The 13,107-nt window shown below is 40.4% G+C and overlaps 1 protein-coding gene and 1 long non-coding RNA gene across 13 annotated transcripts in view; one reads left to right on the forward strand and one right to left on the reverse strand.

Moving 5' to 3' along the window:
- LOC131825607 (uncharacterized) overlaps window positions 1-3,858 on the reverse strand; it is a 126,753-nt gene extending 122,895 nt beyond the window's left edge. The window contains exon 1 of one of the 2 annotated variants that reach the window (XR_009351287.1): window positions 3,538-3,853. This is a non-coding gene — a long non-coding RNA (uncharacterized LOC131825607). Of the gene's footprint in view, window positions 1-3,537 lie in introns of both variants that reach the window. The other variant, XR_009351286.1, reaches the window with a different exon arrangement.
- LDB2 (LIM domain binding 2) overlaps window positions 140-13,107 on the forward strand; it is a 372,947-nt gene continuing 359,979 nt past the window's right edge. For 3 of the 11 annotated variants that reach the window (XM_059165042.1, XM_059165051.1, XM_059165049.1), the window contains exon 1: window positions 140-602. In XM_059165042.1, coding sequence (XP_059021025.1) covers window positions 471-602 — 132 coding nt within the window. In that variant the 5' untranslated portion in view covers window positions 140-470. Of the gene's footprint in view, window positions 603-9,840; window positions 9,979-13,107 lie in introns of those variants that run through there. The other 8 variants (XM_059165053.1, XM_059165056.1, XM_059165046.1 and 5 more) reach the window with 7 other exon arrangements.

A 13,107-nucleotide genomic window follows, 5' to 3' on the forward strand; every position in this document is an offset into this window, starting at 1 on the left:
TGTGAGGAGAATTATATTTTTGAACTAGTCTACAGTGTGGACAGGAAATGACCTCTCCACAAACTGCTTCTTTAAAAACAAGCAGTGGTGCCTAAAGCTATCCAGCTTCTCTCTCTCTCTCTCTCTCTCTCTCTCATTCTCTCTCTCTCTCATTCTCTCCCTCCCTCCCTCCTTCCCTCCCTCCCAACCTCCCTTCCTCTCTGAAGCTCCTGCTCTCTCCCTCTCCCTCCTTTCCCGAGCTCCCTCCCTCCCTTCCTCCCTCCTCTCTCTCTCGCTCCCTCTCCCGCTATAGAGGGCTCCAACAGCAGTTCCCAGCCAGTGTGTTCAGCCTGCCTGCCTGCCTGCCTCTGTGTGTGTGTGTGTGTGAGCGTGTGCGTGCGTCTACTTTGTACTGTGAGGAACACAGCCCATGTGCTCTGCATGGACGTTACTGATACTCTGTTTAGCTTGATTTTCGACAAGCAGGCAAGATGTCCAGCACACCACATGACCCCTTCTATTCTTCTCCTTTCGGCCCATTTTATAGGAGACATACACCATACATGGTACAGCCAGAGTACCGAATCTATGAGATGAACAAGAGACTGCAGTCTCGCACAGAGGTAAGTACTTCAACCTTGGGTGTGTGTTTGCGTCTTTTTTTTTTTTTTTTTTTTTTTTTTAAACTGGGCATGGGCTTTTCCTGGGTTGCTGGCTGAATTCTGTGGGAAGTGTCCCACTAGATACTACCACGTACGTGGAAATGAGCGCCAGGATGAATCCACTAGTTTGAACGCTGGGTTTCCAGGCACAGCAACTCTTGGAGCTGGGGACAGTTTCTGCCGGAATCTTGAAATAGACAACCCAGCACTTGATTCGCCTGCCTGGTCTCCAGATAGGCTGTTCTTCCCGAACTCTGGGGCTTGCAGGCTCTGAGTCGGTCCCGTTGGTGTTTCGTGAGATATAATTCCCAGGGATTTGAGGAATCATTTGCATCTGGCAAAATAAATTTTTAACAAATCCCCCCCAAGGAAGTCTGCTTTGACCTGCATTTGCTTTTCAAAGTCATCAAAATCGAGGTGGAGGGGGCAGAAGGGTAACCCCCTACACTTTTCAGAACTAGCCCTGGAGGGACACATTGTTTGTGTATTTCCATATTAAATTCAGAAACCAGTTGCTTGGGGCAAGGGGGTTCTCGACTTTCTCTTATCGCTGATGGGAGTGTCTCCCAAGGAGCTCTACCTTCCACCGGGAGCTGGCTCTGCATTCAAGTCAGTTCGAGTTTTGCATATTTGTAATCTTGTGCCTGAAAGAGGGAACGAGCCTCTGCCTTCTCGGCCAGTAACTCTGGGAGCAGAGAACAGGACTTTCAGAACTTTGTAAATGCAAAACTCCAGACTGCCTCCTGCAATTTAAATATTTAATGCCAGTTGACTTTTTCTCTGTGCTAGCTAGGCTGGCGGGTCCTGCTGCTGGGCTGTTCATTTGCTTGCAAGTTGGGGCTTTGTGTTGAAGTGTTCTGAGAAGGAGTTTGTTATAGGTGCACCAAAGTCACTTTAGGAAGTAGGAATCGCTGGGACTCCCGTCTTCTCTGCCAGAGTGCAAATACCCAGAGGGCTGATGGCAAAGAGCTTTAAGGGAATAGCTTTGTTGGAATTTTAGATTGCAGACTGACTCTCAGCTCTGGAAAAGACTCAATTAGTGTTGTATGATAAAATAAAACACACTTGCTTAAATTGTCAACAGAGCCATGGAGAATTCATGATGCCTAATGTATTTAATACAGCTAACAAGATGTGACCTGCTTTCTGATTGGCTAACTGCTGGACAAGGGTTGATTATTATTATTATTATTTTTTAAACTGGGTTGTGCCTTTAGGACTGCTATTTTCTTTATATGTTAATACATCATAGAAGTTAAATATAATCGATGATCCTGTTGCTCCCCCAGAAGCCAGTAGCTTTTACAGAAGTGTAAACCCTGTTTTGCTTAGGATGGTGACCTGTTGGCAGTAAATGATACTCTTGTGTGTTGTTGTTGTGTATGTTACAGTTTGTATATTTCATTCAGTTTTTTGAAACTATCTGTGGGATTCTTCAATTCTTGCAGAAACTGTTGGTTGTCATAGCCTGCTTATCAGAATTCAGGGGATAGAAAATGTCTTGTAGTTTCGACACACAGTCATTGCAATACAAATCTGGGGTTAAAGAAGGTCTTAAAAATATACTTGGTTGAAAACAAGAGAACAAGGGCCATTAGGGCTCAGTTCTTGAACAGCAACAGGATTTAAAAATAACCCGCGTCCAGCTTACGTTTTAGAAAGTTTCTGGGAAGTTGTGGAATGAGGTTTTTCTGCCATCCTCTTTGGTCAGGAGAACAGGCAGATTTCCCTCCTATCTGTGTTCCCCCTGTGCTCCTAAATTATCACTTGGCCTGTTCAGAGAGAGATGATGTGGGCACTTCCCTGTCCTGGCCCTCACGAAAATCTGCAGATGCAGAAAGGTCCCACATTTGTTTCCCATTTGAGAGAAAACCTTTGAAAAGTCCCCTATTCCTAGTATGTTTCCTTAAAAAAGCCACATTATCTTTTGTGAGAGCTGAACTCAGGAACTCCTACCTTTTGGATTATGGGGTATTACTTTTCAAGATTTTTCTCTGAGTAGGAAAAAAAAAAAAGAAAAGAAAAAAACCCAAACAGCTTCCTAGCTCAAGAAACTAGAGAGAAAAGCTTGCTCTGACAAATCTTAAAGATTTTTTAAAACCTCTCTGACCGTGACAAAAAAATCACGGTGAAGTGTTTTCTGGTATGTTCTAGAGCCAACCCCGAACCTTTCCCCCTCTTTAATTAGATCTTTTTTACAATTATCCAAATAATTGCCCTGACACTTCTTTTCTCTTTGCCAAGCAGTAAATGATGTCATGAACCCAAAGGCCATAAATTTGTTTTCATTTCTTGTGAAACAGAGGAGAGAATAAAATAATTTCTCTTATGATATTTAAATATTAATATTGAATATTAAATTTTGATCATAGTCTGTAGTTGGAAAATAAAATATTTAGACAAAAAACTTCTTATGAAGAAGTTATATTGTGCCTTCCATGATGGTTATTGACGATAAAGTTGTTCTGAGTTTTAGAGATGGTTGAAACAAAATATAATAATAGTCAGGAAAGAGTTAAGAGGTTATTCACACACGAAACCAAATAGATTGTTGAGTGACTTTTGCAACTTAACCAAGGTGTTCAGTCATTTGGGGAAGAGACACTCACTTCTTTCTCCTGTCTTCTGGTTCCTGATCCTGTACTACATTGTATTATTTCATTGATTCCTAATAACACACACACACACACACACACACACACACACACACACGCGCGCATGCACAATTTGGGTAATACTGGGAAGTCCCCGTTTCTATTTGAACATAGACTTGGCTAGAAAGAAATTGTTGTAGATCGGTGTTGATGAATAAATTGTAGTCAAGTTCATAGAAATTTCCTAGAAACCTCCTTATTTATGGAAAGGAAAGAACCTGGTCAAGAACCGTGGGGCTTACCTATTCTCCTATAGATGATCCCAGGGATGTTCTCCTGCGATTGCTGCATTTCTTCCACCTAAATCAAAGTCCTTCAGAAGCTGGGTGGTAAGAATTTAAAGAGCATTGGATTGGGAGTTAATCTTGTTCCTTTCTTGTTTCTGTCACTTCCTGAAACTATTTGGCATAGATCATGGTTCCTCATCTGAAAATTACCTCACGAGACTCCTAAGAGTCTTAAAAATTTCAGATGCTGCAAACGTCCTGGGTTTGGTTTTCTTTCGTACGAGAAAGTATTATGAACCAGCACGAGGAGCACAGACATCACTTCTGTGCTTAATGGTGTTCAATTTGAACTCACAAGTAGTACTGAAACAGTGAAGTCAAAGTGGAGAAAAAGCTGAAGAAGAGACTTTGCCAGTCTTGTTTAAAGTAACGCTTGGAGCTCTCAGTTCTGGGACAAAGTAGGTACTCAGTAAACAATTGTTAACTTGCCAATCAGTGAACCCGTAGATGGAAGAGGAGAGAGAGTTCGAGAACTATGTAGCTGGAATTAACACAATCCCAGTGCCTCTAGGGCCCTGATGTGCCCCGAAGCTGCTTTGGGCATCAGCGTCCTGTTCTCCTAAAAGTGCTCATCCCCACCTTCTCCACCATTAATTTATCCGTGAGGTGATTTGTGTACCAAATCTCTGTGGCAAAGGAAAGCAAGTGTCTTAGAGATTACAGGACCTTTTTAAAGGAACATGAATTGTATAACAAAGCGAACAGAAACAACAAAAAATATGTTTTAAATGCTATTGGCTGTTCTGGGAAATACAATTTATTTGCAACATAGAATCTCAGTGGAATTCCATAAAGAAATGTGTGGGTGTCCTCCCCCCTCAACCTTTTAAATGAAATTAAGAGAAACTCTGAGGTTTGCGTCACTATTGGTCACTGTAATTCCCAGGCAGGAGGAAGGGGGTGGCATTTTCCGTTGTGTATGCTACCATGATTTACCCGACATCTTCCAAAATATTTGTATTTGAATGGTCTTGCTGTCCCAAATGTATCTGGGAAGCACACAACTGCACAGTTAGAGAGTTTAGCATATCACGCAGAATGCAGATAGCCTATGAAAACGTGGTCTACGGATATCAGAATTTGCTCTTTAAAAAGCTTCAGTAATTAGTTAACAGTACATAGTATTTTTTTTTCATTTCCTGAGGTCTGTGAAATGAAAAAAATAGTTAAAATATGGGACACATCATAGTGACCTTCATTTTTAGTGAGAGGATTTCACTGTTGCATTACTATAGGATTTAAGAAAGTTTATCAAGTTACAAAAATCTTCATTCTTGTAGCTTAACTTTTCTGTACCTTTCTTTTTCCTCAAATGACCCAACATGTCTCCATTGCAACAGAGCTGTTTTTAAGTATATATGTATTTTTCCTGTTGGCAATACTCTAATTTTAATAAAACACCACAAACTCCAGGAAAGTGTGGGTTCCATTATGTATTTCTTCTGTTTCGAGGGTTTTTTTCTTCTTTTATCAACATTACACATCCCACTCCAAAAGAGAAAACTGTGATTACAATTGGAAGCCACACACACAAGGTTTTTATTAGAATTACAGTTTTTGGTTTTACAGGATTTAATATGAACGCGAAAAATGTTTGAAGACCTTGAAATTTAAATCTGCTGCCTGCACCCCTCCTTGCTCAACTCTGCAGCTCCCTGGGGAGGGCGTGGGAGGGGGTGGGGGGCTCTCATTCTTCTCTTTCAGTTACATTTTTATATACTTCAGTCACCGGGTTTCACGTTGTAACATCATGTTTATTCATGGGGTAGCTTAGTATCCATGATGTTCAGACGGAGTCTAGTTAAAATGAGATTAGGTATTTTGGATAGGTGGAAAAACATCAGAAATGTTTTGTGATAACTTGGATTTTTTTTTCCCTAGAAATTTAGAAAGAAAAATGCTGCTGTTACTCTGCGTCTTATGAATGATTTTCAGTGTTTAAACAGAGAACTTTCCAAGTTTTTCCGAAGGGGGTTGTGAGGAGTGGGGGGAGGGGGCGTTGGTAGTGGTAAGGAAAGCTGTTTTGAAAATGTTAAATGAAACCAAAAGTGCAGTTCTAAAAATGAGAACTTCCAAACTCTCTTATTTTTCAAAATCTCTACATGACCTCAGAAAACAAATTGCAGGACTCTCGTACCGATTTTATTTTCCTGACGTCTTTTTTCCCCCATGTTCTTACTATGGGAACTGTTTTTAATTAAAAATTGCTGCAAACTAACTATTAGGAGGAGGCCAAGAAGAAAAAAAAAATCTCTCAACTCACAGTCAACACTGATTCTTATCAGTCTAAAAATCAATGCACATTTAAATTTCTTCCTTTTTGGTGTGTAAATTATGATATAGGATTTAAAACCCGTATGCATTTGTTATGCATTTAGCTTTTTGTTTGGGTTTCAGAAAGAAATTAATTTAAATTGTATGGAGAACAGGGCTATAAATCTCCTTTTATTACATTTGTCCACAGTAACTCATTTTTCATGAGGAACACAGAGCACCTCCTTTCTGAACAAGCAAACAAAACATAAAACAAACAACTCTAAACATCCAACTTTATCCATTGTCAAAAACAAGATTCATAAACTTATTTGGGTTTGGTTGGTGGGTCTCAAAATACAATTGATCTCAGAAAACAATCTCTTTTTTGAAGTGTCAGAAAACAGCTTTAAGGAATGTTCAACTGACGACGTAGATATTACATAGACCTTTGTCATTTTCTGACAAAGATATTGTTCTCTCTCTCTCTTTCTCCCTTTCTCTCTCCCTCTCTTCCTCCCTATCTCTTCCTTCCTCCCGCTCTCTCTCTCTCTCTCTCTCCCTCTCTCTTTCTTTCTTTCTTTCTTTCTTTGTTTCTTTCTTTCTTTCATCAGTTCAAGCCTAGCTTTTTTAAAAAAAGCTTAAATTGTAGGAGTATGCATCTGGACACAGGGAACTATTAATACTTAAAACAAAATTTAGTGATTTCTTCAAGAGTTGCCATATTTCAACAATGATAATCCCAGAGTCTGGAAATATAGAGACGATTAAAACACTTTCTGTCCCCTAGAAGCTTACAATTTGGTGATGAAGGAATACATACAAACTTACAGTGAGGGCCCATGCTAGATTAATAAGGGGTAGATTGTGGGTGTGTCCACGTGCTAAAGGGGATATGCCCTTAAGAAAGATGGTCAGGGTGGAAATAGCTACCATCTACAGGGTGCTCACTATGTGCTGAGTGTGGTGTTGAGTGCCTGTTGTAGGTCAGCGCATGTAATCCTCACAATCACCTCAGGAGATAGGTACAACTAACTGTGTTTTTCCTGAGGAAACAAAGGGTTAAGTAAATTGTCCAAGATCACACAGATGTTAGTTGAATTTTAGAGGTTGTGCTGTTAACCTCTCTGCTGTAGCACCTCTCTTGAGATAGGAAATACTAGCTAGGATTCTAGTTTCACCTGTAGAAATTTATTTGGTGAACAAATTCATTTTTTGTCCCTAGGACAGGTTGACTTTGGCAGTGGCTGGAAACATGACCTCATCTACCTAACTCTACCTAACTTGATTTAACTATTTGTCTCTTAGACTCCTGACTGGTTTCAAAAGAGACCATGTGCAATTCCAGCGGATGGTGCCAGAGATGGACAATATACCCTGGTTACTGAGAGAAAAGAACCACAATGACACTCTCTATTGAAGAACGAGTGTCTTCAGTATTCATTGAAGTGGTCTTCTCTGAAGAGAATTATTATGCATAATCATCTAAAAGTTTAATTTTTTTACTTAAAAATATTTAGGTGTCCATCCAGTGCTTGACTCTTCTCAGGTATGCTCTGGGGAAGATGGTGTTTTGATTGTCAGAAATAATGAGATTAGGAGATTAAATTAGGATTAGAATTTGGAGTGGTGTTGGCTTCCTTTGCAGGTACTCAGTGAGGAATCTTAGGGAAAATAAAGACACACAGGGGCTTCCCACTCACCTTCTAAGAGGCAATCTCCACACCTTGTGTCTCGGCCTTTCTTTGTTGGGGGTTGATGTTCCCTCCCTACCCTTGCAGTCTACTTCAGCTCCCATTGAGGCCCTTGTCTTTACCGTAAATGCCTGCCCATTATTGGACAGAAGATGGTTTCCTTATTTGATCTACCCCAAGCCTGAGACACATGCATTCTGGTTGTCCTGTAACGGATACAAGAAAAGTAAAGCTCAGAGATGTGTAGACCAAGTCCATACCTGCGCATCCCTGGGGTTGCAGCTTCTCACTCCCCCATTGAGTGATCCCCCCCCCCCCACACCAAAGCAGGTGTGCAGTAAAGGCCCCCACTCCCCTTTGGAAGCCCTGATTTGCCCTCTCTTTACCACCACTTTTGACTCACCTAGTTTGAAATTTTAGTCTTCCAACTGAAAACAGAAGGCCCGGTGTTAGAGATTTGACAGACCTCTCTGAAGAAGAGGGATCTACTCTGTTCTGGTGATGTCGCAATCCCATCCTCTCTTTTCAGGATTAAGATGGCTTGCTAATTGTGCTCCCTGCTCCTTCTCACCACCTTTAAATCTACTCCCCCAAGGCAGCCAAAGTGATATTTTTGCAGCATAAATCCAATCACATCACTCTTGAGCTTTCTGTTACACCTAGAATAAGCTCCTTGCTCTAGATATAAGAATGGATTGATCTGCTCCTTCCAGATGTCCAGTCTTATCTCCTACCACGTGTCCATCAGATTCCAGTCACAAGGGGCATCTTTGGATCTGTTATCTCTCCAAGCTCTTTCAAGTCTCAATGCCTTTGCCCTCAGTGGTAGGATGGATATACAGAGTCCTCTATAATAACCCACAGAAGTATTTGCAGATCTAATTGGACTTAGAATTTGGCACAGTATTGGCTTTATTTGCAGGTAATCAATTAAATGCCTCAAAGAAGATAGTGACAATGAAAGACATGGTCCCAGCACTTTGTAGGTCCTCTCCTGATCAGCCTGAATGTCCTCCTCACAGAGAAGTTTTCCTGGATCACCTCCATTAAAATGACCTCTCTTTTGATCACATGTCCTGATAATTCTCTTCATAGAAATTATAGCAAGCTGATATTTTCTTGCTTCTAGTTTATTTCTGGAGCATCTGCTTGTCCTCCATAGAATATGAGCTGTGTGAAGGCAGAGGCCTTCTTAGTCTTGTTCGTAGTTGTCCCCCTAGTGTTCCTGGGCACATGGTTGATATGCAAAATATACCAGTTAAATAAAGGAAATTCCACTGTATCAGTACTATACACATTGACACTGAAATTTACCTTGAATCTTACTGACAGTTACAGCTGGAAAAGAATCTGTGATCCTAATAGCCCGGTGAGTGTTCATTGATAGAATGCTCAGCCAGACCTGCAGAGAAAAGAAGCCTAGAAAGGGAATTTCTTCTGAGAAGAAAGCGTTGACCTGAGAATTTTGCCTTCTGGGTGGTGTGAATCTGCTGGGAGTCTCCTGACTTCTGATTAAAAATATTTACACTTATCCTAGTGTTTTTTTCTCATTTGATATATCTACCACTTCTCTCTCTTTGGATCTACCTAGGGGCCCACAGCCATGAATTATGAGATGAATCACGAGCGTACCTTACATTTCCTAGAGCACTTTGCACTTTGGGAAAGGGCTTTCAGGGCCATTAATTAGCTTATTTGAAGTGATTTGCACAACAGAAAATATGGAAAGTTCTATTAGTGTATGATCTTGTGGTTTATAATAACTGGTGTTTGCCGACTGTAGTGTGTGTATATGTGTGAGGGAGAGACAGACAGAGGCAGACGGAGAGAGAGAGGTGCTCTCCCCAGTCAGAATGTGTTTGTGTATGTGCGCACAGTGTTTCCACCAGTGCTTTTCTCCTCTGGAGGGAAAAGAGTGATGTGCCTGGAATATAAAGATCTAAATGGAAGTAGGACTTACAGCAAGTAAGATCTGGATCCAAATCTGGGCTTGCCTCTTGCTTGCTGTGTGATCTTAGGGAAGTTTCTTAACTTTTCTGAGTGTTTGTTTTCTCTCTCTCTCTCTTTTTAAAAATATTTTATTTATTTGAGAGAGAGAGAATGACAGAGAGAGAGAGAGAGAGCCCATGAGAAGGGGGGAGGGTCAGAAGGAGAAGTAGACACCCCACTGAGCAGAAAGCCCAATGTGGAACTCCATCCCAGGACTCCAGGATCATGACCTGAACCAAAGGCAGTTGCTTAACCAACTGAGCCACCGAGGTGTTCTGAGTTTCTGAGTGTTTTTTTCCTTATCTTGCTCGGGAGGTGACTGGCTGTTGGATGTAAAATGCCTGGTGCAGTAGGACCCCCTCCTCCACGTATCCAGAGTTTTGCTTTGCTCGGCTTCAGTTCCCTGCAGTCAAATGAGGCCCTGGAGCAGAGGACCCCGCTTCTCCTATATTGTCGGAAGGTCGGTAGTAGGCTAATGCTGTTTCGCGATGCCTACACCATTCACCTCATCTTGCCTCCTCACATAGCCGTTTTGTTATCTCACATCTTCACTGGAAGAGGGTGACAGTAGTACAACCTGATATTTTGAGAGAGGGAGACCATATCCACATAACTTTTATCACAGCAGATTGTTATAATTATTTAATTGTTAGTAATTGTTGTGAATCTCTTACTATACCCAGTTTATAGATTTCAACTTATCATAGGTGTGTATCCTAGGAGCAAACAGTACATACAGGGTGTGGTACTCTCCATGATTTCAGGAATCCACTGGGAGTCTTGGAATGCATCTCCCACGATAAGGGGGTGGGGATTTCTGTGTATAGTAATTGCTCAAGGAATGGAACTAAGATGATAGTGATGATGATTTGCAGTCCCTATTCTCTATCCCAGCAGCAAATTAAGTCACGTAAGTAATATAAGATGGTTTGGTTTCCTGCAAGTATCTGCAAATATTTTTTACACGGCTGTACTAGCATGATGCAATTTTATTAACCAAATTTACAATGATGTTTTAAGACTCATGGATTTGGTAACGCCATGATAAGGTAACGCCATCAGGGTCTCTCACTGTTACATAATAGCACTGACATAATAATCATATGCCTTCTGTGGCCATGATCTTACCCTCGCCCCCCCACCCCAATCCAGGGTATAATGATCTCTGAGACTTACCTATAGTTAAGGATTAGGAATTGACCCATGTGTAGGACACGTGCTCCATTCCATTGGGAGAAAGCTGTGTTCCGGGCTCGCTTCTGCTAAGAACTCAGTGGATACAATAGAATATTAGAATGTTCCCTTGTCTCAGCAGTGCCTTTGCAGGGCCACCTAAATGGGGGCCCCAGAGAGGGCTGAGGAGCCCGCACCTGCTGTCCTGGACTGGCCATTTCTTCTAAAGAGGCGCACCTCTCAAAATGCAGCTCTGTACAGACTTCTCCAGGGGAGCTGTGTCAGCACTGGTCGGAAGCCTGAAGCACCACCTGCGTGTCTGGACTGATAAGAGCCTTGCCAATTGATCCACTGTGACACCTTGTGGCTTACTCCCTAACACAGTGAAAATGCACGCGGGTGAAAGCAGTGGTGTGCTGAATGGCACCAGGTGGTGTCTTTCTGGCCAGAGGGAGCAGGGAGATGGGTAGGAAAGCTGCCCCCTCCTGCTTTCCTTAGAGATGCACCTGCACCTTTTAAAGTGCTGATCTGTCCCACTAGTCTCAAGGTAGAGCTTCCCTTGATTTTTCATTATTGAATTCTTTCAGTTATACCTACCTTCTTATACTTTGTCCCCTTGACCAGGTCACCTGCAATTTTTATTGAGAGTGCCACACAAATAATTTTTTTTTAAAGATTTTTATGTATTTATTTGACAGACGGAGATCACAAGTAGGCAGAGAGAGGAAGGGAAGCAGGCTCCCTACTGAGCAGAGAGCCTGTCCATCCCAGGACCCTGGGATCATGACCTGAGCCTAAGGCGGAGGCTTTAACCCACTGAGCCACCCAGGTGCCCTGGCACACAAATAATTTTTTATCTATCCTTCTAGTCAAGTATCTTGCATCGCTCAAACAGTAAGTTGTTTGCATATATATATATAAATATATATATCTATATATCTTTTTCTCCAAAAAAGAAATCATATATATATATATGTATATCCATATACCTATGGATACATATGTATACATACATACATAATTCTTTACACTTATGCTTATGTTTTAAAAATTAAATTATGTTTTAAAAATTTTATATATATAAATATATATCTATATATCTTTTTCTCCAAAGAGAAATCATATATATATAGATATATATGTATATCCATATATGGATATGTATGTATATATGGATATACATATATATCTATATATATATGATTTCTTTTTTGGAGAAAAAGATATATATATATAGATATATATATTTATATATATAAAAATATATATATATTATATATATGATTTCTTTTTTGGAGAAGGTCGTGCTTGTTAAATTTTGCTTTCTGATATGGGTCATTTCTTAGGACTCAGGAAGTTTGTCTTGAGACTGAAAATTGTGTAGACAGGCAAAATCTAAACGAATAAACAAGGTTGACTGTTGGACAGTACACATGCACACACAAAGTCCTCTTACATGTTATAATTTTAGCCACGATTACCCTGCAGTTTCTTGCTTGAATTGAAATTAAGTAGTTAGTGCGAATCTCCTGCCTTTGAAAGGTTTTGTTGGAGAACATTTGATGGAGAGCCTACCACTCTCAAATTAGTTGACTCCTAGAATTTCAGAGCTGCAGTAGACACGGAAGATCATTTAGCCCATGCTCCTGATTTTGGAATTGTGGAAACCAGACATAGGCGGGGCTTCTTTGGACTCTGAAGTGCTGCTAAATGGTCTCAGGTCTTGTAGATCATAACACTAGTTGCCTGGTAATAACCGGGGACTGGCCAAATTAAACACTTACCAACCACGAATTTGTACTTCGATCCTGCAAAAAAGTCTACGTTTTGAACCGCTTTCTCCTTTTCCAGTTTTCTGATTGCCCTAAAATTGTATCAGCCTTTAGCATCATGCCACCGATGTTGAAAAACACATCACTAACCTACCCTGTTTCAGAATGTGTGATGGTTTTCTTTGCCAATTTTATTTAAAATTAAATTGCGAGTGCTTTAAAATCTGTTTAATTTTCATGATTTTAAAAACATGGTACATTATCAACATAGGGTATTTATAAAATACAACAATATGCAAAGAGGTCAATACAAATTTTCTCTAATTCTGCTATGCAAAAAATTGCTGTTAATGTATTAATAGATACATGTAATACACACAAGCATATACATCAATCATGCCTAGGAGCATATTGAGCTCCCTTTTGAATCTAACTCTTGACTAAAATTATGACTGTTTCACTGTGCTCTTAAGCCTCTTAAAAATATATTTTGAGTTGCCTGAATTCTTTACACTTATGCTTATGTTTTAAAAATTAACATGATATAAATATTTAAAAAATTATCTGGCTCCTTTGTACCATGATTGAAACCCAAAGAATTAGTATTTTTAATAACCAAGCTTGGCTCCCGGTAAGATGGGATG

The sequence above is a fragment of the Mustela lutreola genome, chromosome 1 (assembly GCF_030435805.1).
Source record: "Mustela lutreola isolate mMusLut2 chromosome 1, mMusLut2.pri, whole genome shotgun sequence".
NCBI classification, from domain to species: Eukaryota; Metazoa; Chordata; class Mammalia; order Carnivora; family Mustelidae; genus Mustela; species Mustela lutreola.